The following is a 26,247-nucleotide window of genomic DNA, read 5'->3' on the forward strand; positions in this document are numbered from 1 at the left end:
CGGGTGGCACCTGGTCCAAGGTGAAGTTCCCGCTCCAGTTGGACGTCCATTTCTGCCTGCGCTTCCTGGTCCGTGGGACAGGACAAGGTTACTTCTTGGCCTTTTACCTCCATATGGGTATGCCCATCGTTCAGCACCGGTTGACCGATCAGCAAATCTACGTTCGGAAGATGTATGGACGCAATAACTGCATCCACCGTCAACTGTCATCGGTCGACAGTTACTACTAGCTGGGTCTGCCTGTTGGCGTCTGTCCTGCCGCCCCCGAAACCGGACAGTGTCGCTTGTACAGGTTGAGTTTGAAGTCCGATTCTCTTCACGCATTCTGGCGAGATTACGTTACACTCGCTACCAGTGTCCAAGTACACGGATAACCCGTTCCCTTCTGGTGTAACGCCCCATTTGCGATAGCCAGGCACAGACATTTGGAGGACGTTGATTCGCTGTAAATCGAATCGCGGTTTAACATCTCTCCTCTTAGGACACCTCTTCGCGTAATGTCCCCGTTCCTTGCAAAGGCGACAGACATCATTAGTTCTGGATCGTGGGCAGTTGCGACTTATGTAACCTACTTCCTGGCAGTTAAAACAACGTTTGAGATCCGACCCGGATAGTCGCCTTGGTTCAACATCGTCAGTCGTCCTCTTGTCTCTGCGGCGGCCTGGTTCATGGAACGATAGACGCGTACTCGGCCCCTGGAAGGGATGGCTCCGGTTTTGTTGATGGCGTCGCGGCGACGGGTGTGGACGGGAGCGCGGCGATGGCCTTTCGTGAGAAGTCGAACTGTCTTCCGTGCTCCTGGCATCTAATTTTGACAAGCAAAACTTGATTTGATTCTTATATTGTATTTCACCAAATTGTGGTTCAGTTATATCTTTTCTTATAATTCTATTCGTTTTAATCCACAGTGTCAGCAAATTGACAGAGCAAAGGAATATCGTGATGATTTTTCGATTTGTTATAATATTGTTGATGGTAGAATAGTTTCGAATCAATCTCATCCTTATATTTCAACCTACACTGGAAGACTATAAATGAGATTCACAAATAATTAAATATAACTTAACTTTACAAATAAAATTACTTAGTTTAACTTAAGTCGAAAATTTAGTTTGGTGTTATAAAATGGTTTCGACACATTGTCGATTTTTTCAACCACCAATTTTTCAGTAGAAAGATTTACAGCTATATATAACATAATTATTTATAATATATACAACATAATTATTTAGGAAACGCATTTACCGTCATAGAGTACAGATTACAATAGGAAAAATTTCTTCGCCACAATTATAAAATTATTATATATTATACACATGCTTAATTCTCAAAATGAAAGTACCTGCTTTATACGCAGACAGATATGTGGAACTCCAACGCGAACATTCCAGTCCTCAGCCTTTTTGGTAGAACTTTTGGTAATGCTGTTTTCTTCTTTATTGGGATTTTTGCTTGTACTATTTTTGATTTCTTGGATTTTTTTTTTTCATATTTCCCGATGTGTGGCTTTGTCATAGCACATTTCATCTTTATTTATATGATAGTAATCAGTCTGTCAATGTGTCAATTCCTGATGTTCAACGAATCGTCGAAATGGCTTATTTGTTTTTTATTTAAATTAAATAATTTAATTGTGTGTGTTTTAGCATAAAATATATCATTAATTATAAAAATCTTGAATACAGATGAAAATTATACGTACATTTAAATCCAATTCTTGGGCCACTAGAATCTTTCCAGCATTTGCCTTTTACATCGTACTTTCAGATTTCAATCTTAATTTATTGAATTTATTCTGAAAACAAATTATGTATAAGAGAGGTAGGTTTCGATATGAACTGATTAAAGTTTTGTGGTAACCAAATAAAGAAATCTTTTTGGGCTACTTGATTTTATGAAAAATATTTAATTTTGCTTATGACAACGAAATTCAAATATCTGCAAATGAATAATGAATTGTTAATGTCATAAGCTCTTTATAGAATAACTTAAGAAACATAGTTCTTAATTATTTTTATAGGTAGATCAAGTTGGAACATATTGTATAAAATTTCATAAGATTTGTGCTCTCAATCATTAACATCCATATTGCTTAAAAGTAAATCCCAATCAACTAATGACAAGTGATAGTTTAATGAGTAAACCTCAGAACTCATGAAAACACTAAACTCATCATTAGTCCAATTCACTCGGGGCAGGTTTCAATCTCCAGTTACTAAAAATATATCCACTGATGCACAATGATTGGAATAAAAATCAGAACCAGATGCTGGTAAACTGTTCCAATTATTCACTTTTGGCTTTTGACCATAATGGATATAAAGACTTCCAGTCCTTTCATGTCTTTTCGGTGAGCACAGGGGTGCGTCATCATCAGACGATTTCGACATCACTTTTAGAGGCATGACCCACTTCGTGGAAAACTTTTGCGTTTCGGAGGTGTGGGGTGGCTAGTTGGGAGAAAGGATTGGTGTTAGAAGTAGGAGTATTTCCAGGATTTACCGAAGGTGTCTGTAGTTTAGCAGACAGCTTACTGCATTACTTACTTTCATTCTTTGTAGTTCACCCTCTAGTTCCGATATTTTAATCTTAAGGCCTCTTGAAGCGCCGGCAGACTTTTGGGTTTTATTGAGATTTTCACTTGGCTTGTCTTTTCTCCTCAAAATACATATAGTTTATTTATCTGAGTTTGAATCCGAATATAAACGCACACTGGTAAAATGTAATATTTTTCAAGGAAAAGAATAATATATATATTAGGGCAAATTTTAATATTGATAAGATTTAGATGACTGAGATAATGTTAGAAATTGTTCAGTGTTCAAATTTATGTATTTTGAATTGAATTAAAGCAAAAAGGTCAATACACTAACATTTAGAAAAAAGTTTTCATAGAAAAGAAATACTTAAATTAGTTTGGCAATATTGTGAAGACTGATATGGAATACGGTTCGTATTCTTTGACAACTCCTTGACAATCTTGACAACTGATCTTTGTGTAATTTTATTTTGTTCGGTATCCTATAATGCTCTTTGGCGAATTACGGAAAGAGGTTATTTCAATCTGCCAAAATGTGGAGAATGTGTATCGTATAAATATTACTCCAGGAGCTGACCCAGCATACTAAATTTGATAATATGCTTTGCTTAGTTAACTTAATGCTGTCTTGTTAACCCTAATTAGTTTACTTGAAGGATTCTTCTAAAAAAAATCTAATTTACAGCGCAATGTAGCTTACACTACTATAAAGAATGAACAATTTTGACACAACTTAAAACAAATAATGTTTCATCTCCTCTTGGGATGCCAATTGTAACTGATGCGATGACCAGGTAGGAGTGCACTGAAACTACACATAAACTGTTAAAATTGTAATTTGAATTGTGCGCCTGTGGACAGTTAAGTTGTAATTTTAACACTAAATTCTTAAATATAATTTTTTCTTGAGAAATAATAAATTCTTTTAAGCCCAGAAAGACTTATTTACTGAGAAAAGTAATAAAGTTAACCTAAAACGTCAATACGACAATTGAAAGGTGATTTCTCGTAACATTTGGAATAAGGGTTCTTAAATTGTCAGCAAACAATCAATTGGCATTAATTGAAAAGTTAACCGGCCGAGATAATTACGTAACCTGGTTATTTGCTATAGAAACACATCTACAGCAAGAGAAGTTGTGGACTGCATAAAACCCCCCACATGTGTCATTGTGGACACAAAACGAGACACAAAGGCAAACACTAAGATAAATTTACTAGTTTACTCAATAAATTACGTGCACATACAAGAGAGTAGTACTGCAAAATAAGTATGGGATAAATCTTGGTTGACACGCTGTGATGGGCTGCTGCATGATCTCTGTAATACTTCACTTACTGCATGTTAAAACGTAGAGAAATATATGAGTAAAATAATGTGTACCGCTCACAAGCTCAGAAACATTGGTTTCGAAGTTGACGATGAATGGCTATTTACAGTGCTACTCTCCGGTCTACCAGAATCCTATCAACCAATGATTATTGCTATTGAAAGCTCCCGCATGAAGATACCTTCTGTTTCTGTGAAATCAAAACTATCACAAGATGTTAAACAACCTGAAAGTGACTCAACAGTATTGTCAGTCATCAAGAAAATTAAAAACAACCACAGAAACAAAGTAAGGGTCCAAGGTGCTACACTTGTAACAAGTAAGGTCATAAAAGTCCTCAAATGCAAATCCAGAACCAAGAATGTTCAACAAAAAGCAAGTAGTTCATCATATGCTGCTGCGTTTGAGGCAACATCCAGCCAAAATGACCCATGGTAAGTGGCTTCCGATGCATCGTCACACATGACAAGACGTAAGAACATGCTTGAAAATATGACGGCTCCTGTCATACATAAAATCAGAGTCGCAAACAACAAAGTATAATCTGTGCAATGCTCAGAACAAGTGAGGTTGGACCATTATGACGATGAAGGTCAAAACAAAAAGGTGCTTTTTACAAAAGTATTATGTGTTCCTAAATTGGCAACAAATCTATTGTCTCTAAGTCAGATTATTTGCGATGGTAGCCAAATAAAATTTGACGGAACGAGCTGTGTTATTATGTGTTCCTAAATTGGCAACAAATCTATTGTCTCTAAGTCAGATTATTTGCGATGGTAGCCAAATAAAATTTGACGGAACGAGCTGTGTTATTATGAAGAGCAGAAGTGAGGTAGTATCTTCCTACTGTAGCTTTATGTTAGGGTCGACTGGAACAGTATTAGGATCAGCATTAGTCATTTCAATTCTGCTTAATATTTGTTCCATATAAATACTAAAACTCTTTTCGGTGTAGAGTCGAATTTGGCATGCCAGCAGCAAGGGAATTCTTTTAACCCATATGGTGACTTGTTCAATTTACATACCATGTTTTCGTCATGATCCAACCCTTCTTGTTAAGTCATAAATAGGTGTCTTCAAGTTCTCCATATAAAAATGCTGTCTTTACGTCTAGTTACTTGATTTTGTGATTATTTTGTACAGCCACAGATAGTAACGATCGTATTGAACTGATTGTTTGTGCAAAAGTTTCCTGGTAATCAACACGTGCAATTTGTCCATATCATTTCACACACAGATGTGATTTGTAACGTGGTCATTAAATAAATGAATCACTGTCATTAAAGTTATTATAACAAATCGAAAAATCATCTCGATATTTCTTTTCTCTGTCAATTTGATGACACTGTCAATTAAAACAAATAGAAATATAATAAAAATATAACCACAATTTGATGTAATTTTAATACAATGAAAGAAACAAATCAAAATTACTTGAAAGATGACAACTTTTTTCTAAATTACATATTTAGAATATGGTTTAATTGGTCATTGGACGTTTTGTTTATATTGTAACGTGTGGCACATGTCACAAGGAAACGTAATCTTAGCAACATAAATGTTATTTTCTTTTATTTGATAAACAAAATTCCTTCGTTGCTACTGAAACTTGAAAGTTCGTGATTTCCGTGATTTTTTAGCACTCGTAATCGAAATCCTCAAACAAAAAGTTGCCATTATTGTAATTGTTTAAATATTTCACTCTTTTAAATCAACAGTAAATTAACGTGGTTGATTCTTTCAGCTTGAATTAGTGAGCGACAATTTTCAACTATGCACTGAATTTTTCTCTTTCACTTTTGGTTGGGTTATCACTCTCCCACAACACTAAGATACCAATGTTTCCATATTTGCTAATTTTATGAGGAAAATTATTTAGATTCCTCATGTCTGGATGACAAGTTCAAATAATGTCAACACAACTTTTAAACCAAATCATGAAATATTGATTTCTATTCTACAATTTTCTGCGTAAAGATTTGCAATCTTTTTACAGTAGAAATTTATAAGTAATAGCATTCTTTTGTTGATTTATTACATATATATTTTTAGTGTCTCCACGTTTTCTTGAGAGTTGCTATCGAGTACGCACGTTTTGAGAACTTTCTGACAACTTAGTCAACTAATGTTGAAGTATTTCCGTTCTGGTTAATTGCTGATCTTATAATCGCGATACCGATTATAAAAAGAGGTTATTTTATATGACAAAGCATCGCAGAGCCTGTTATCCTATTAACCAGTATTTTTCTAAATATCTACTTTATAGTGCAACAAGGGCAACATAATTAAAAGGAACGCTTACACTATTATAGACATTCAAGAAGTGAGACACGATTACTTGTTTTACTTATATGTTCCATACTTGCTTTAAAAATATATTAAAATCGTGGTAGTAACTCTCCATATGCGTTGAGTTGTAAATGGAGTTCTTAAGATGCTTTATTTAAATTTGCAATTTGTAATAAGAAATAATTTTTGAGGGTATTAGAGAGTTTGATGAATAACCCGAAAAGTTTTGACAATGACAGAATATGGAAGGGCGTGACAACTAAGTTGACTTATTAATTACTAGTCAATAATAGATAACGTTAACAGAGAAATGGAAAGATTAACTATTTCTACACATTATTTCTTCTTCAACAATAACGCATACTTTAAGCAGTAATTTAGCATACTGTCCATCCCATCTAAAAATTGTTCTGCAATCAGTGCACCAGAATATTCACCAGTTTTTCTTTTACATTTACGCAAATTTATTTTAGTTTGAGCCAAACCAATTTTTCTAGATAAACTACCGCCTAATCTGTTACACATTTCTAAATTTCAAACATATTACATTAAAATCTTTTATGTAAAGTGTAACTTTCGAAAATAATGTTGATTTATTTTTTTAAAAAAACTAATCACTTTACATTACAATCGTTATGATTATCTACAGTGGAAAACTTACTTGACAACTCCAGCCCAGTTAGTTCAGCAAACAATAAATCATGGCAGATTCCATCAGATGCCTTGTAAAAGTCTGTATAAACAACATCAACCTGTAAATGATTTTCAAGAGCAACAACTGTCGAATTGTTATAAATAAGAAGGTTGGTCGCAGAAGATTTACATTTGCAAAATCCATGTTGACTCTCATTTATAATATTTTGGAACTATTTTGAAAATGAATTTTTTTGGACAATTATGGAATACAAAACATTTTTCATACAGGCCTAAATTTGTTACAAGTAAGCTATCTCCATTCTTTAAGGTAGGTGTAATAAATGATTTTTTCTGTACATTAGGAAATAAAGCACATTTTAAAAACAAGTTAAATTCCATTTTTAGAGGCTTTGTTAATGATAATCCACAATTCATTCAATGCTGTAGAAGGAATATCATAAGGACCTCTATTACTAGATAATCTGACTTCTGAGTTCATTAAAAACATCAATCTGGAAAAAATTATTATTATTTTTTGAAAATAAACCAAAATATTTTCATGACAAAACGATATTGCTTAAATTTGTGTTTGCATTGAAAGCTAAAAAACGAAACAAACAGCTCACGTGTAAAGACTAAATACTTATTTCTTTTGTAGTTTTCGTCTTTTCAACGACGAAATTGTAAGTTACCAAATAATTGTTCAAGTTCAGTTTTGAAATCAAATTACATTTTGTACATATTCAGGTTCCAACAGCAATGAAGGCGATATGTTTATTAATCAAAAGTAAAACATACTTCTGTTGTCTGAAGAATATGCAATGCTTTAATACAATTCAATATACATAAATTTGAACACTAAGGAAATCGGGTACCTCTGAAAACGTCGGCAGACATTTGGTTTTTATTGAGATTTTCACTTAGCTTGTCTCTTTTCCGGACACTACACATAGTTCACACACATAGTTTATTGATTTAGTAACCGAAGTTACCAGCCAAATTAACAACTCTCCTCTTTCGAATATGGTAACTGAATTGGTCTGAATTTAGTTAGTTACTAAATTCAGACAAATAAAAAAATTTGTTTACCTGGTAGGTAACCTTGGTTACCAATCCAAGAAACAACTGAATTAAGTTTAGGTTTTCGTACTATAAACAGTTTAATAACTGAATTAGCGGTCATGAAATGAGTAAACAGCAAGCGTGCCTGCAAGAAGTTTGAGTGCTTCAAAGTCCTATTGGGGCCACACGGCACATCGCCAGTTTCATTTCAGAAGAAGTTCCTATTAAGAGACAAAAACCGTGAAATAAGAAAATGAAAAGGCGGCTCAAATCCAGGTTCGATTGTCAGAAAGACACAGCTAATTATTGTAAAGCCCCAGTTTTGATCGATGGATTAGAGTACATTTGAGTACCAATTAATTCTCTGTATCGTGTGGAGTCTTTGAACATTTTTAAATCTCTGTTAACTTTTTAAAATATATTTTTTTTGTTTAAGTGTTACTCTTTTCTTACTTTGGTTAATTTCTATTCCAAAAAAAACCTAGCATTCTTTGATCTTCAATTTCTCAGCTAATTCTCTCTTACTTTCATTACCAGTTCGTTTTTCAGCAGTTCTTTTGTACTCCTTAAATTTTTCAAGAAATTCTCCTTTTGACATGAGAAAATACACCTTGCACCATCCACTATTATCGTCTATAAATGTTCGAAGATATCTTGATCCACCTCTGGTTCTAACTCGCTTTGGTCCGCAGATGTCTGAATGAACAATATTCAGTAACTGCTTACTTCTTAATTCTCTGGCAGTAAAGGGTGTCCTTGCATATTTACCTCATTGATATATGCCACACCACGTGGGTAATTTATCGTTATCCAATTTTATTTATACTTAATCAAATAATATAAAATATATAAAATATATAAAATAATTGTTTCAAAAGTGCCATACATCTTTGGAAATCTCGAATCCTTTGATACTCTTGAGGTCCGATGGGCTTATGCATAGGATTATGTCCGCATTTACCTTTTTATCTTATTTACATCCACGTTTTAAGGGCTGATTCACTTTTTTTGTCACCCTGACATCTAACTGACTTTGATACTTCATTAACGAAATTCCAGGTATCGATTTTGGTAAGTAACGCCTCTACCTGAATCCGCCTCGTGTCGAAATTTTCTTTGGATAGAAGTTCAATTCTTGTACCACAGATCGCCATCTCGAGTTCCATGTTTCGATAGTATGGACCTACCTTATAACTCATCCTACATCTGAGAATTAAGCTTGTTTATTCTAATTATAATTTTAGAATAGTGCCGAAGTAATTCTTCCTTAAAATTTAATCTGTACTGTAATCAGTAAATGTGTTTCCTAAAAAATTATGTCGCATATATCTTTTAAGTACTTCTTTCCACTAACTAATTGGAGGTTAATATTAATTAAATTAACCACAAAACTTAAACAAAGTAGTTTCATTTGGAAAGTTATATTATATTTAAATATTTGGGAACCACATTTATAGTCATTTAGTGTAAGTTGAAATATAAGGATGAAATTGATTCAGAACAGTTCTACCATTAAAGTTATTATAACTCATCTCGACATTTCTTTGCTCTGTCAATTTGTTGACACTGTGGATTCAAACGAATAGAATTATAACAAAAAATATAACTGAACCACAATTTGATGTAATATTAATACAATATAAGATCAAATCAAATTTACTTGAAAGAAGACAACGTGATTCCAAACCACATATTTCGAATTAGGTTTAATTGAATTAACCATAACTCTTGCCTATAATTGGACAGGCTGGCATACATCATAAGGTGAAGTAATCTTAGCAACATAAATGTTATTTTCTCTTATTTGACTAACAATCTTCCTTCGTTGCTACTGAAACATGAAAGATTGCAAAATATCACTCAATACAACACTCACTCCAAAATGTTCGTTTAATTTTGTAAGTACTAATTAATTAAAATTTTATTTATGTGTATATACATCAGGCAAGTTACTTGTTTTCAATTTCATCCCCCACGTCTCTTAGTAGCAAAATATATTTCTGCATTTAAGTATAAAGTTAATGAAAACAATTTCTATTCACATGTTAATTATCTGTCAGATTCACAGACAGTATTCCTTTGATGGAAAATAAATGTCGTCGAGACATCTACAACTGATTTGATTTCAGTGACTCGTAATCGGAACCTTCGGACAGTAGGTGCCGATTATTGTAACTGTTTAAATATGTCACCTTTTTAAATCAAAAAATAATTCACGTAGTTGATTCTTTAAGCAAGAATTAGTGAGCGGCAAATTTCAACTAGGTACTGAATTTCTCTCTTTCACGTTTGGTTGGATTATTACCCTCAAACAACACTAAGATACCAATCTTTCTAATTTTGCTAATTTTATGTCAAAATTTATTTAGATTCCTCATGTCTTGATGACAAGTTCAAATAATGACAACACAATTTATAAACAAAATCAAATCACAATTTTCTGTGTAAAAATTTGCAATCTTTGTTGAGTTGAAATTTATAATTAATAGCTCATTTGTAATTTTGATGAAATTTTCATCTACTTTAGTGCATATATATTTTAAGTGTCTCCACGTTTTCTTGAGAGCTCGTAACCCCTACGCACGTTTTGACAACTTGCTGACAAATTAGACTACTTGGGCATGTTGGGGTATTTTCATTCTAATTAGTTGCTAATCTTATAATCGCGATTATAGGAACCTGGGATCATTTTAAGTAGTTAGTTTCTAAAAAAACTACTTTACCGTGCTATAAGGTATAACATAACTGAAAAGAAAGATAAACATTCAAGAGGTGACACACAATTTACTTGGTTTATCTATATGCTATATGCAGAATCTTAACATCTACTACATGTCTGATCGGTATTCTAAATAAATGATTTTCCAAGTAAATTGCGTCTCAATTCTTGACTCTGTTATAGCGTAAGCTTTATTTTCAAGAATAAGATATTTTTTCGCATTGTAAATTAAATTATATCAGCAGAATGCTACACAGTTAACTGTGACAGGAAAATAGCTCCTCGATTATTATTATAGGATCCTGTGTTCAGAATATCTCGACAATTTAGAAGAACAACTTTGTGTACTTGGTAAGGCCATTATAAAATCGTCCAACAAGCAAAATCTCCAACATCAGTTGACAGTTAGTTGTCAAAACACACGTACAGAACCAGAGTTCTCAAAAACTTCTCTCGTTTTAAGAAATTGTTAATAAATAATTTAATTATTTACTCCAAATAGTATTATTCAAGTCTTAACCGTTAATTTAAACCACACACATGTTCCATTTAAATTTGATCCACTGATGTTAATCATCAAATTTGACTTTCCTTAGAAATTATGTGTTATTCCTTATGAATTACATCTGAAATAAATTAATGGCGCGTATGTTGTTGTTGATTTTTTGAATGGTGAGACACCTACTGTTCTAAAGTTTCACAGCATCTCTTGAATGTTGAAATTGTTAATATTTTAAATTAAGTTTTGGGAACAGTTGTAAATTACAGATGCTAGGTTACAACAAGTGTTCTATTGTTTTTTTAAATTTGGATTCCCTTAGATACAGAATTTATTGCAGTTAATCAAGGCGGAATATTGTAACAATTACATTAATAACGAAATATATCTATTTCAGAGCTCTGATTTCAAATAGTGTTAATTAATCATGAAATTCTCGGAAATCAAGCCACATGAAAATTTCCCGTGGGCTTTTATTTTGCTGTATCAAAATATTACCAATTATAATAATTAAGTTCACTTAAATAAAGTTAGGAGATAAGATATATTAACAAAACACCAAAATGTCTTAGAAACTGTAAAAAAAATCCCGATTTGTATATATATCAAAAGTTAACCAAAGTTATACAATATTACAGAGTACAGAGAGTATTTAGTGTAAAATATCGTGTTATATATACCGCCCCTTTGGTTGACTGAATCAACGCACTACAACGCCGTATAATCAAATTGAGACATCCCTAATTAAAAATCGCTCCGTTATTTTCCTTCTTTCAAAAAAATCTTTGGTCACTGTGTTTTTCATTCTCTTCTACAATATGATTTATTCAATCAATTTTTGAAGATAATTTTTGCAATACCCTCAAAAATTTTTTCTTTTTACAGAATGTAAATTTAAATAAAGTATCTAAGAACTCCATCTACATCCCAACGCATATGGAGAGTTACTACCACGATTTTAACATATTTTTGAGGCAAGTATGGAGCATACAGGTAAAGCAAGTAAATTGTGTCTCACTTCTTGAATGTCTATAAGAGCATAAACTTTCATTTCAATTATGATATACCTTATTACAGATATTTTAGAAGAATACTGCTTAATAGGATACAAGGCTCCGCGATGTTTGATTGTACATAATTACTTCTTTCCATGATCGGTATCGCGATTATATGATAACCGAATAAGCAGAACGAAAACACTACAACTTTAGTTCTCGATGATGTTGTCAGTGTTTTGTCAAAACATGCCTACTCCCAAGAAAATATGGAAACACTAAAAATATATATGCACTAAAGTAGATGAAAGTTTTAACAAAACTGCAACAGATAAATCTATTAATTATAAATTTCAACCCAACAAAGATTTCAAATCTTTATTTCCCCAGAAAATTGTGAAATAGAAATCACTATTTCATGATTTGGTTTATAAATTGTGTTAATATTATTTGAACTTGTCATCCAGACATGAAGAATCTAAATAATTTACGACATAAAATTATCAAATATGGAAAGATTGGTATATTAGTGTTGTTTGAGGGTGATAATTAAAGGTGAAGGAGAAAAATTCAGTGCATAGTTGAAATCTGTCGCTCACTTATTCAAGCTGAAAGAATCTACTACGTGAATTTACTGTTGATTTAAAAAGGTGAAATATTTAAACAGTTACAAAAATAGCAACTTACCGTCTGAAGGTTTAGATTACGAGCCCTGCAAGTCACTGAAATCAAATCAGTTGCAGATCTCTCGTCGACATTTATTTTCGACAGGTAATTAATATGTGAAACGAAATTGTTTTTGTTAACTTTGTTAATTTTATATTTCCATTAGAATAGATTGCTGCTAAGAGAAGTTTCAACTACTATAAGGTGAGGAATAGAATTGAAAACAAATAAAATTTTAATTAATTTGTAATTAAAAAATAAAACGAGTGAGTGTGTGATTGAGTGACATTTTGCAAACAAGTATCAATAGCAACGAATTGTTTGTCAAAAAATAAAATAACATGTCAAATTACGTTTCTTTATGGCATATGTCAGAACTATGTAGTAATTTATAAAAAAGTTGTCTTCTCTCAAGCATATTTGATTTGATTCTTACATTGTATTAATATAACACCCAATTGTGGTTCAGTTATATCTTTTCTTATAATTCGTTTTAATCCACTGTCTCAGCAAATTGACAGAGCAAAGGAATATCGTGATGATTTTTCAATTTGTTATAATATTTTTGATGGTAGAACTGTTTCGAATCAATCTCATCCTTGTATTTCAACCTACAGTGGATGACCATAAATGAGATTCCTAAATATTTAAATATAACATAACTACTTTGTTTAACTTATGTCGATATTTTAATATTAGTTTGGTGTTATAAAATGGTTTCGGAGATTGCATGCTTGCATGATATCCAACCCTGTGAATCCGACAGATACAAGAGACCTTGTCTCTTGGCTGTCTAGACCTCTGCGTCTCTTTTGAACATCTTTTCTTTACTATGTAGCGATTGTTACGTACCTCTTTAGTTTTCCCTTCTATTTTCCTAAACCTTTATGGTTAACTACTCTTAGGTCATGATCTTCGAATCATTGCCCCGAGAGGGGTTTTTAGTCGGTAAAGTCCGGCACTACGTCTTGTAGATTTGCCCCTCTTTGCTCCAATAAAAAAATAATCATAATTTATTCTGAAAACAAATCAATGTGTTATTTTATGAAGCCTTATTTTGTGTTTAGTTGGGAATTCCTGTAAATATAAATAATGAATTTAGCCAAAACAATTCCCTAAAAATAACAGTTTGGTACGATCGGTTTCATTTCTAGCACTACTGTACATAAGTATTTCTGCTAATTACAATTCTCAATGAGGAAGAACCTCATTAATAAAGAGAGAATATTTAACTATTAATTTTGAATTGAAGCGTAGGAGCAACTTCAGAAAGATGTGTTTCTTATGAAATAAAAGTCTGAACTGATAAGAGGTTTGTGGTAAACAAATAAAGAAAACTTTTTGGGCTACTTGATTTTATGAAAAATATTGTAATATGTTTATATACAACGAAATTCAAATGTCTACAAGTGAATAATGCATAGAAATTCAAACAAAATGGTCCTGTGGCATAAACAACTAGAGTACCTACATTATAAAGGTGTACAGGATTTGTACAGAAAGCGACTGGTACACGGTAATAAATTGGATAATGATAAATTACCCATGTGGTGTGACAATGTCAACGAGGTGAGCAAGCAAGGAAACCCTTTACTGACAGAGAAGGAAGAAGTAAGCAGTTACTGAATATTGTCCATTCAGATATCTGCGGACCAATGCGAGTCAAATTCAGCGGTGGATCAAGATATCTTCTTACATTAATAGACGAATATAATAGGTGGTGCCAGGTTTTTTCCTTAAGTCAAAGAGAGAAGTTTTTGAAAAATTTAAGGAGTACAAAAGAACTGTCGAAAATGAACTGGTAATGAAATTAAGAGAGAATTAGCTGAGAAATTGAAGATCATAGATTGCAAGGTTTTTCTTTAGAATAGAAATTAATCAAAGTAAGAAAGGAGTAACACTAAAACAAAAAAAATATATTTTAGAGAAATTCAGAATGGTAGATTGCAATCCAATTAAAACACCGTATGACTGCCACTCAAAATTTAACAGAGATTTAAAACCATTCAAAGACCCCGCACGATACAGAGAATTAATTGGTACTCTAATGTACTCTAATGTAACCGATCAAAACTGGGGCTTTACAATAACTAGTTGTGTCGTTGGATGTGGTACCGCCTTCCTTTCTGCCAATAGAACCTGGATTTGAGCCTCCTTTTCCTTTTCTTATTTCACGATTCTTGTCTTTTAATAGGAACTTTAATAGGGTCACTAAATAAAAACGAAAATATCACTACCAACACTTTTCCGTAGTTGCTACCGAAACTTGGTTAAATGACGATCGTTACCTCTGCCATTGATAACGACAGAAAAGTCTCTTATTGTTAGCGACTTTTGTCAATTGTTCAAAGTGTGGGTAGCAACCAGGGAATATTGTTGAAAATTACAATTTTTTTTGAGTTGTTCGTCCTTCTTTTGTCTGAATTTAGTTATAATAGTTACCATAATCGAAAGAGAAGAGCTGTTAATTTGGCTTGTAACCTCGGTTACTAAACCAATAAACCATGTGTAGGGTCCGGAAAAAAGAAAAGCTAAGTGAAAAACTCAATAAAACCCAAAAGTCTGCTGACGTTTCCAGAGGTACCCGATTTCCTTAGGAATAAAATTTTGGAACTAGAATGTGAGATACAGAGAGTGAAAGAGTGCTTACACAGCTTTGTCGTCTATACTAGGGATACTATCGGTAAACTCTGATAGTACCCCTACTCCTAACGCTAATCCAAAATCATTATCCCAACTAGCCACCCTTGCATCCCCTGCAAAGTCTCCCAGCTCCAAAACTCAGAAGACTTCTTGGAACTCGGTCACTCCCAAGGAGGTGATGTCGAAATTGTGAACCATTTATGGTTCAGTGTTGAAATTTATGTATATTGAATTGTATTTAAGTATTTTAGACCAAGTACCCTAAGAATTAGAAGAGCCTTCTCATAGAAAATAAACTCTTAAATTAGTATGGCAGAACTGTGTAGATAGAAATGGAATACAGGTTACAGTACTTTAAATCACAAACATTTATATAACCTTGTTATTAAAGTAATTATTTAACGTTTCTATTTGAATGAAATTATTTGGTAGCGCTTATGGCTAGCCGTCTCAGTCTCAGTTTCGGCTCGTATTTTTTGACAACTCACTGACAATCTTGACAACTGATCTTTGTGTAATTTTGTTTTGTTTGGTGTCCGATCCTATAATGCTCTTTGGCGAATTACAGAAAGAGGATATTTCAGTGCGAAAATTGGGATCATATAAATACTAATCAAGGAGATGACCCAGCTTACAAATTCCGATAATATGCATTCCTCAGTTAATTTAATGCTGTCTTTTTAACCCAAAGTAGTTTACCTGAAGCATTCTTCTCAAAAAAATCTAATTTACAGCGCAATGTAGCTTACGCTATTACATAGAAAGGAAAATTATAACACAACTTAAAACAAATAATGTTTCATCTCCTCTTGGGAATCCAATTGTAACTGATGCGATGACCTGTAGAAACTACACATAAACTGATAAAATTGTAATTTGAATTGTGCGTCTGTAGACAGTTAAGTTGTAATTTTAACACTAAATTCTTAAATATAAGTTTTTCTCCTGAAATAAAAAATTCTTTTAAGAAAAATTAACAGGTTATGGAGCCAGAAAAGCCCAGGGAAGCCGAGAATGGTTTACTTACTGAGAAAAGTAATGAAGTTAACCTAAAACGTCAATACGACAATTGAAAAGTGTTTTCTCGTAACATCTGGAATAAGGGTTCTTAAATTGTCAGCAAACAATCAATTGGCATTAATTGAAAAGTTAACCGGCCGAGATAATTACGTAACGTGGCGATTTGCTCTAAAATCATACCTACAGCAAGAGGAGTTGTGAAACTGCATAGACCCCACCACATGTGTCAGTGTGGACACAAAACGAGACACAAAGGCAAAAACTAAGATAAATTTACTAGTTGACTAAATAAATTACGTGCACATACAAGAGAGTAGTACTGCAAAAGAAGTATGGGATACGTTTTCATAAGTATTTGATGACTCTTGGTTGACACGCTGTGATGGGCTGCTGCGTGATCTCTATAATACTTCACTTACTGTATGTCAAAACGTAGAGAAATGTGTGAGCAAAATTATATGTACTGCTCACAAGCTCAGAAACATCGGTTTCGCAGTTGACGATGAATGGCTATTTACAGTGCTACTCTCCGGTCTACCAGAGTCCTCCTATCAACCTATGATTATTGCTATTGAAAGCTCCGGCATGAAGATAACTTCAATTTCTGTGAAATCAAAACTATCACAAGATGTTAAACAACCTGAAAGTGACTCAACAGTATTCTGAGTCAACAATACCAACCACAAGAAACAAAGTAAGTAAGGGTGCTACACTTGTAATAAGTAAGGTCATAAAAGTCTTCAAATGCAAATCCAGGAGCAAGGATCATCAATAAAAGAAGAAATGGAAGAAACAAATCGAATTTACTTGAAAGAAGACAACTTATTTCTAAATTACATATTTCGAATAAGGTTCAATTGGACATTGGATGTTTTGTTTATATTTTAACGTCTGGCATATGTCACAAGGAATCGTAACCTTAGCAACATAAATATTATTTTCTTTTATTTGATACACAAAATTCCTTCGTTGCTATTGAAACTTGAAAGTTCGTAAAATGTCACTCAGTCCAACACCCACTCCCAAATGTTCGTTTAGTTTTGTAATTACTAATTAATTAAAATTTTATTTATGTGTATATACATCTAGTTATCCTGTTTTCAATATCATCCCTCACGTCGTCCGTATCACATATTCAAACTAAATTATAATAGTTGGAACTTCTCTTAGCAGCAATCTATTCTAATGGAAATATAAAGTTAACAAAGTTAACAAAAACAATTTCTTTTCACATGTTAATTATCTATCAGAATCATAGATAGTTTTTGAATGTCGACGATAGATCTGCAACTAATTTGATTTCCGTGACTTTCAGGACTAGTAATCGACATCTCCACAATAATGGCATCAAGTTGCCATTATTGTAATTGTTTAAATATTCCTAACGAGTTCCTAAGGAGTATGCACGTTTTGACATCTCTGGCAATTTTGACAGCTAATGTGAGAGTATTTCGTTCTGCTTAATTGCTGTACTTATAATCGCGATACCGATTATGGAAAGAGGTTATTTTATAAGACAAAACATCGCAAAACCTGGGATCCTACAGCAGTATTTGTGTAAAAAGCTACTTTAATGTGTGGGCAAACGCATCAAGATATTCTCCAGCTTTTCTTTTACATTTACCCAAATTCAGTTTAGCTTGAGCCGAACCAACTTTTCTAGAAAAACTACCGCCCAATCTATTACTCATTTTTAAATTTCAAACACATTACATTAATATCTTTTATCTAAAGTATAACTTGCGAATATGGTGTTGATTAATTTTTTTATAAAAACTAATCACTTTACATTACAATCGTTATGATTATTTACAGTGGAAAAATTACTTGTCAAATCCAGCCCATTTAGTTTAGCAAACAATAAATCATGGCAGATTCTATCAAATGCCTTTTAAATGTCTGTATAAACAGCATCAACCTGTAAATGATTTTCAAGAGCACCAACTGTCGAGAGTTTATAAATAAAAAGGTTGGTCGCAGAAGATTTATATTTGCAAAATTCATATAGACTCTCATTGATAATATTTTGGAACTATGGCATAATTATTTTGGAAATGATTTTTTTGGACAATCTTGGAAAACAACAAGTAAACTATCTCCATCCTTTAAGATAGGTATAACAAATGATTTTTTACGTACGTTAGGACATAAAGTAGAATTTAAAAACATATTAAGTTTCATTGTTAGAGGCTTTGTTAATGAAAATCCACAATTCATTCAATACTGTAGAAAGAATATCATAAGGACCTCTATTACTAGATAAATAAAGACTTCTGAGTTCATTGAAAACATCAATCTGGACAAAATTATAATTACGTTTTGAATATAAACAAACATATTAGATTTGTGTCTGCATTGAAGGCAAAAAAGTGAAACAAACAGCTAACGAAGTGTAAATACTTATTTCTTTTGTTGTTTTTGTCTTTTCAATGACGAAATTTTAAGAAGTTACCAAATAATTGTTCAAGATCAGTTTTGAAATCAAATGATATTTTGTACATATTCAGGTTTCAACAGCAATGAAGGCGATATGTTTATTAATCAAAAGTAAAACATACTTTTGTTGTCTGAAGAATATGCATCGACAAAAGTGTGTGAATTGTTAATTAGACATTGCTATTCCTAACAAATATCAAAATTTTATATATTTTCTTTGATAAGATAATAATAAAACTTAAACATCTTTTTTAGCTGCTTTTTTTCAATTCTGTTAAACTTATAAATTCACATCACATAATTAGGACCTTCCCACTTTCCGCATATTTTGGCAAATTGAAATAACCTCTCTCAGTAATTCGCTTTTAGAGCATTATATTATTGGACACCAAACGAAACGAAATTACACAAAGATCAGTTGCCAAGATTGTCAATGAGCTGTCAAAAAATATTAACCGAAACTGAGATCTGAGACGGCTAATCATGAGCGCTGTTTTTTCCCAAACCAATTTAAAATTTTCTTCTCTATGAGAAGTCTCTTCTAATTCTTAGTGTACTTGGTCTAAAATACTTTAATACAATTCAATATACATAAATTTGAATACTGAACCATAACTAGTGCATCGTAGTTAGACAATTTCGACATCACCTCCTTGGGGGTGACCGAGTTCCTGCGTTTTGGAGCTGGAAGACTTTGCAGGAGTGGGGGTGGCTGGTTGGGATAAAGATTTGGGATTAGCGTTAACAACTCTTCTCTTTCGATAATGGTAACTATTATAAATAAATGCAGGCGGAGAAAGGACGAACAACTCAAACAAAAATTGTTACTATCAACAATATTTCCTGGTGCACTTTGAACAATTGACAAAAGTCGCTAACAATAAGAGACCTTTCTGTCGTTACCAATGGCAGCGGTAACAATCGTCATTTATCCAAATTTGAGTAGCAACTTCGGAAAAGTGTTTGTTAAGGAATGAAATTGCACATTGATACTTGGAACCCCTCTGTATAGATGCCCTAACGCAAGCGTCATGCTACGAAGGGTTTTTAGTTCTTAGTTTTTAGTCTTTGACGTTTCTAGCCGAGTGCACACTTTGTAATAATATAATAAACGATTAGTTTTCTTGTAACATCGACTATTATTCTCATCACACTCACACCTCAGTTTTCAAAAGTGTTTGTAGTGATATTTTTGTTTCTATTTAGTGTCCCTCTTTTGTCTGAATTTTGTTAGTTACCAAATTCAGACAAATGAAAAAATTTGTTTACTTGTCTGGTAACCATTTTTACCAATCCAAGAAACAACTGAATTAAATTTTTGTTTTCGTACTATAAACAGTTTAATAATCGAATTAGCGATAATGAAATGCGAAAACAGCAAGTGTGCCTGCAAACGTTCGAGTGGTTCCGAATCCTATTGGAACCGGACGGCACATCGCCAGTTCCGTTCCACAAGAAGTTCATACTAAGAGACAAAAACCGTGAATGAAGGAAAGGAAAAGGCGGTTCAAATCCAGGTTCTATTGGCAGAAAGAAAGGTCAACCGCCCGGTAAACCCTGAGCACGACTCCGTTCGAAGTTCCGAAAGAGTTAACTATCTAAAGTAAGTAACAACAGCAAAATTCGGCAAAGCGCCACACCGACATCAGACCCCCAAATGGAGTTAGAGATAACGTTCGTCCTTCTGTTTGAATTTAGTTATAAGAGTTGCCATATTCAGACAAAAGAGAAGAGTTGTTAATTTGGCTGGTAACCTCGGTTACTAAACCAATAAACCATGTGTAGAGTCCGCGAAAAAGATAAGCCAAGAGGTACCTGAAAACTAGACGTTAAGATTAAAATCTCGGAACTAGAGGGTGAATTACAACGAATGAAAGTAAGTAATGCATTAAGCTGTCTGCTAAGCTACAGATACCATCGGTAAATCCTGGAAGTACTCCTTCTTCTAACCCTAACACCAATCCTTCCTCCCGACCAGCCACCCCACACCTCCAAAACGCAGAAGTAATGCAGTAAGCTGTCTGCCTATGGAGGTGTTCTCGAAATCCTGACGACGCACTCCTGTGCTCACCGAAAGGACACGGAAGCACTGGAAGTATTTGTTTCCATTAAGGTCAAAATACAAAAGTTAATAGTTAGAATATGCCTGCTTACAAGGCGACGTGGAATGATAATGCAAGGTACTCAGTAAAACGCTTATTGACTATTTTACAACATTGGTGAGCTGTATACAACTAACTCTGCTCTTACAACTTAACTCTGTTTCTATAACTACGCTCTTCTGTTGTTTTTATTCTCCGTTGTCATCACAACCGTTATACACGATGTCTAGATATTCTAACATAACTTGCCTCGAGTGAATTGGACCAATGATGAGTAAGTATAGTGTTTGCATGAGTACTGAGGTTTACACTTTAAACTATCAATTATCATTGGTTGATTGTGTCTTATGAAATTCTATACAATATGTTCCTACTTTATCTACATGTAAAAAAATTAAAAACTAAGTTTCCTAAGTTGTTCTCTAAAGAGCTTATAACATTAACTATTCGTTTTCATTTGTAGACATTTGAATTTCGTTGTCATAAACTAATTTCAATTTTGTTCATAAAATCAGGTAGACCAAAAAGTTTTCTTTACTTGTTTACCACCAAACTTTAATCAGTTCAAACTTTTGTTTCATACGAACCACATCTCTCTGAAGTTGCTCCTACGCTTCAATTCAAAATTATTAGGTAAATACTCTCGCTATTATTAATGAGTCCCTGCCTCATTGGAAATGATAATCGGAAGAAATACTTGTGTATAATAATGCTAGAAATGAAACAGATCGTATCAAATTGTTATTTTTAGGAAATATTTTTGTGTAAATTCATTAATTTACTTACAGGAATTCCCAACTAAACAAAGAATAAGTACTTTCATGTATATGATGCTCCTTAAAACAACACATTAATACCTAATTAATTTGTTTTCAGAATAAATTAAGATTAAAATCTTAAAGTACGATGCAAAAGGCAAATGGTGTAGAGATTCTAGTGGCCCAAGAATTGGATTTAAATGTAAGTATAATTTTCATCTGTATTCAAGATTTTTATAATTAATGACATATTTTATGTTTAAACACACAATTAAATTATTTAAATTAAATGAAAAACAAATAAAATTGGTATATATAATAAAATTAATATTTAATATTAATTTTATATATCTTTTTTAAAGTATTTCGACGATTCGTTGGGCACGAGGAGTTACGTTCACATGGAAAGGCTGATTACCATCATATAAATGAAGATGAAATGAGCCACGGCACAACCTGACGACATCGGCAAATATTTTCTCTGAGGCTATGAAATATGAAAAAAAATCCAAGAAATCCGAAAAAAGTACAAGAAAAAATCACAATAAAGAAGAAAACATCATTATCAAGAAACCGTATTCAAAAGTTCTACCAAAAAGGCTGAGGACTGGAATGTTCCCGTTTGAGTTCCACATTTCTATCTCTGTATATAGCAAGTACTTTCATTTTATGGAAATGTATCCATAGTGTGGATCTAGGTTTCAACTCATCTATCATCTGAGAATGAAGCTTGTTTATAGCAATTATAATTTTAGATTAGTGCCGAAGTAATTTTTCCTTAAATTTTAATCTGTACTGTAATCACTAAATGTGTTTCCTAAAAAAATATGTTGCATATAACTTTTAAGTACCTCCACTGAATAGTTGAAGGTTAAAAAAATCGACAATGGGTCGAAACCATTTATTAACAACCAAACTTATATTAAATTAACCACAGAACTTAAAGGTACACAAAGTAGTTTTATTTGGAAAGTTATATTATATATAAATATTTGGGAATCACATTTATGGTCATTTAGTGTAGGTTGAAATATAAGGATGAATTTGATTCGGAACAGTTCTACCATTTAGTATAACTCATCTCATCTCGATATTTCTTTGCTCTGTCAATTTGTTGACACTGTGGATTCAAACGAATAGAATTATACCAAAAAATATAACTGAACCACAACTTGATGTAATATTAATACAATGCAAGATCAAATCAAATTTACTTGAAAGACGACATCCCTCACCTCTCTTAGCAACAAAGTATATATCGGCATTTAAGTATAAAGTTAACAATGTTAACAAAAGCAATTTCTATTCACATGTTAATTATCTGCAGAATCACAGACAGTATTTCTTTGATTCAAAATAAATGTCGACGAGAGATCTGCAACTGATTTGATTTCAGTGTCTCGTAATCGAAACCTTCAGAGAGTAGGTTGCTATTATTGTAAATGTTTAATTATTTCACCTTTTTAAATCAAAAGTTAATTCACGTAGTTGATTCTTTAAGCAAGAATTAGTGAGCGGCAAATTTCAGCTAGGTACTGAATTTTTTCTATCACATTTGGTTGGATTATTACCCTCAAATAACACTAAGATACCAATCTTTCCAAATTTGCTAATTTTATGTCAAAATTTAATTAGATTCCTCATCTCTAGATGACAACTTCAAATAATGTCAACACATTTTATTTACAAAATCATGAAAAAGTGATTTCCACTTTACAATTTTCTGATTTGCAATCTTTGTTCAGATGAAATTTATAATTAATAGCTGTATCATTTGTAATTTTGTTGAAATTTTCATCTACGTTTGTGCATATATATTTTAAGTGTCTCCACGTTTTCTTGAGAGCTGACAAATTGGACAACTTGGCCTTAGTTGCTGATTTATAATCGCGATTATAGGAACCTGGGATCCTATTAAGTAGTATTTTTCTAAAAAATCTTTATAAACATTCAAGAGGTGAAACACAATTTACTTTACCTACATGCTCCATACTTGCTTTAAAATAAAGTTCAAATCGTGGTGGTGAATCAAAACTTGAAGATTGTGATGCACAATATAAATTGAACTTTGCGAATGTTATTTGATGGGATAAGAACCCTTTAGAAGATAAATAAAAGTTGCTCAAGTTTTTTGTGCTCTTCGCAATAACTAAATGAACAAGTTTAGAAGGTAAATTTACCAAAGAATAGTTTTGTACATAATCTGGGTTCATTAGCAACGAAGGCAGTTTGTTTATCAAACAAAAGAAACACATTCAATATTCATACATTCTTCCTTTCTATTTACCTGGAAGAATATCATCATCTAACACATGTCTGATCGGTATTCCAAATAAATGCTTTTCTAAGAAAATTGTGTCTCAATTCTTGACTCTGTTATAGCGTAAACTTTATTTTCAATTATAAGATGTTTTTTCGCATTGTAAATTAAATTGTATCAGAAGAATGTTTCTCTGTTAACTGTCACAGGAGGATAGCTCCTCCATTATTATTATAGAATCCTGTGTTCAGAATATCTCGACAATTTAGAATATCATCTTTCTATATTTGGTATCGCCAATATAAAATCGACCAACAAGCAAAATGAAATAACTGAAATATCAGTTGTCAGTCAGTTGTCAAAACAAACGTACAGGTCCAGAGTTCTCTTTTTTTTTATTGGGTCAAAGAGGGGAAAATATACAAGACGCATTCTGTTGGATGTCGAAGGCAGTGTCGGACTAACCGACTAAAAACCCCTCTCCGGGCATCGATCCGAAGATCATGGCCTAAGAGTATAACCATATAGGTTTAGGAAAATAGAGAGAAGGAAAAAATTAAAGAGGTTTACAGCTAACCGCCACATACTAAAGAAAAGATGTCCCAAAGAGACGTAGAGGTCTAGACAGCCAAGAGACAAGGTCTCTTGCATCTGTCAGATTCACAGGGTTGGATGTCATGCAAGCATGCAATCTCCGGATTAGAGTGTTGAAAGATAGATCTCCGGAGATTGAGGGCATGTTTGCGCCGCAGCTCCAAAAGAGAGGAAATGTTGTATTCGAAACAGACTTGTCTGTTACGAATATAGTATGGGACACCAAGGGCCGACCTCACTAGCCACATGTAGGTCCCTTGCAGGGACCTAATGAGCCAAGGGGCGGCGGTGCCCCATATAGGAAAAGCATAAGTGAAAAGAGAGTGGACTGTCGCGTTAAAAACACGCAGCTTAACTAAAGAGGAAAGACGTTTAGAAAGGAAGAAAGATTTCAAAGCAACAAAGGCTGCTAGAGCTTTCCACTTTACCAAAGCGACCTGGCGAGAGAAACTGAGTTTCTTGTCAAGTATGACACCCAGGTACTTGGCGCTGGGACTCCACTCAACTTGGTGATCATTGATAAGGAATTTAGGGGCAACCTTGGTCGATTTGAGAAGAAGATAGCTTCGGATTTAGAACGATTGATCTCCAATCTCCATCGAGAGTACCAACAGAGCAGTTTAGGCAGGAAGTTCCTAATATGGATCTCCGCATAAAATATACATCTGTGGGAGCTAATTAAGGCAACGTCATCGGCATACATTGCTATAGTAACTCTAGGATAAGATGGTATGTCGCTACAATAGAGATTGAAGAGAGTAGGAGATAGTTTGGAGCCTTGCGGGACACCAGCGGTAATAGTTCTCGAAGAAGAGAACTCGCTTCCAACCCCGGAACGAAAGGAGCGGTTGGAAAGGAAAGAGCGGATAGTGCCGATCAGATAAGAAGGAAAATTTAACGAAGCCAGTTTGTGTATTAGACCAGCGTGCCAAACCCTGTCAAATGCCTGCTTGACATCAAGGAGCAACATGGTACCATGCTGCCCCTTGTTACGCCTTCCAGCCATATCCTCGGTCACTCGCAAAATCTGATGACCGGTACCATGGCCTCGACGAAATCCAAACTGAGCGTTCGGCAGGATGTGCTGGTCAGCCATAAATTCCTCAAGCCGAGTCCGAATAACCTGCTCCGTCACCTTGCTTAGCGAAGAAAGGAGGCTAATGGGACGATAACTGCTAGCAAGGTGGGCAGGTTTGTTGGGTTTTAAAATGGACACTACCGTCGCCACCTTCCATGCCGACGGGAAGTAGTGGAGACGGAGCATCGCATTTATAAAGTTAGTAAGCATTACCACCTGAATGGTAGCAAGCTTCTTAAGGGCCACGTTGGGGATGGTGTCTGGGCCGGGACTTTTCCGGTTATTGAGGGCTTTAAGGATACCTCTGACTTCGCTGGGAGAAGTAGGAAGAATGTCACTATCAGGTTTTGGGAAAGTCATAGAGTCCACCTGACGGCTGATAGAGTTGTGCTCTACAACAAACCCAGGAAAACTGGCGTTTGGAGAGCATTGCCGCTCAAGGGAGTCTGCAAACACCTCCGCTTTATCCTTGTCCAGGACGACTTTGATGCCATCATGAACAAGGTGCGGATAGCGCATACGCCTCCCTCGGATAGACCTTATGACTTTCCAGGTCCGACGAGGATGGAGTTCGGCCTCTGCTATGAACTCCTGGAACGAGGAGCTCCGGAGTTCAAGCA

The 26,247-nt window shown here is 33.7% G+C and overlaps 1 protein-coding gene across 1 annotated transcript; it reads right to left on the bottom strand.

The window, feature by feature from the left end:
- Nucleotides 1-206: 206 nt before the first annotated feature.
- LOC126265265 (uncharacterized) lies at nt 207-25,987 on the bottom strand. Its single transcript, XM_049966112.1, has 2 exons — nt 25,841-25,987; nt 207-824 (listed from the first exon to the last, which is right to left on the bottom strand). Exons 1-2 carry the CDS (start codon nt 25,985-25,987, stop codon nt 207-209), a joined length of 765 nt encoding a protein of 254 aa, XP_049822069.1.
- Between the last annotated feature and the right edge of the window lie 260 nt (nt 25,988-26,247).

This window comes from Aethina tumida, chromosome 1 (genome assembly GCF_024364675.1).
Source record: "Aethina tumida isolate Nest 87 chromosome 1, icAetTumi1.1, whole genome shotgun sequence".
Lineage (NCBI taxonomy): Eukaryota > Metazoa > Arthropoda > Insecta > Coleoptera > Nitidulidae > Aethina > Aethina tumida.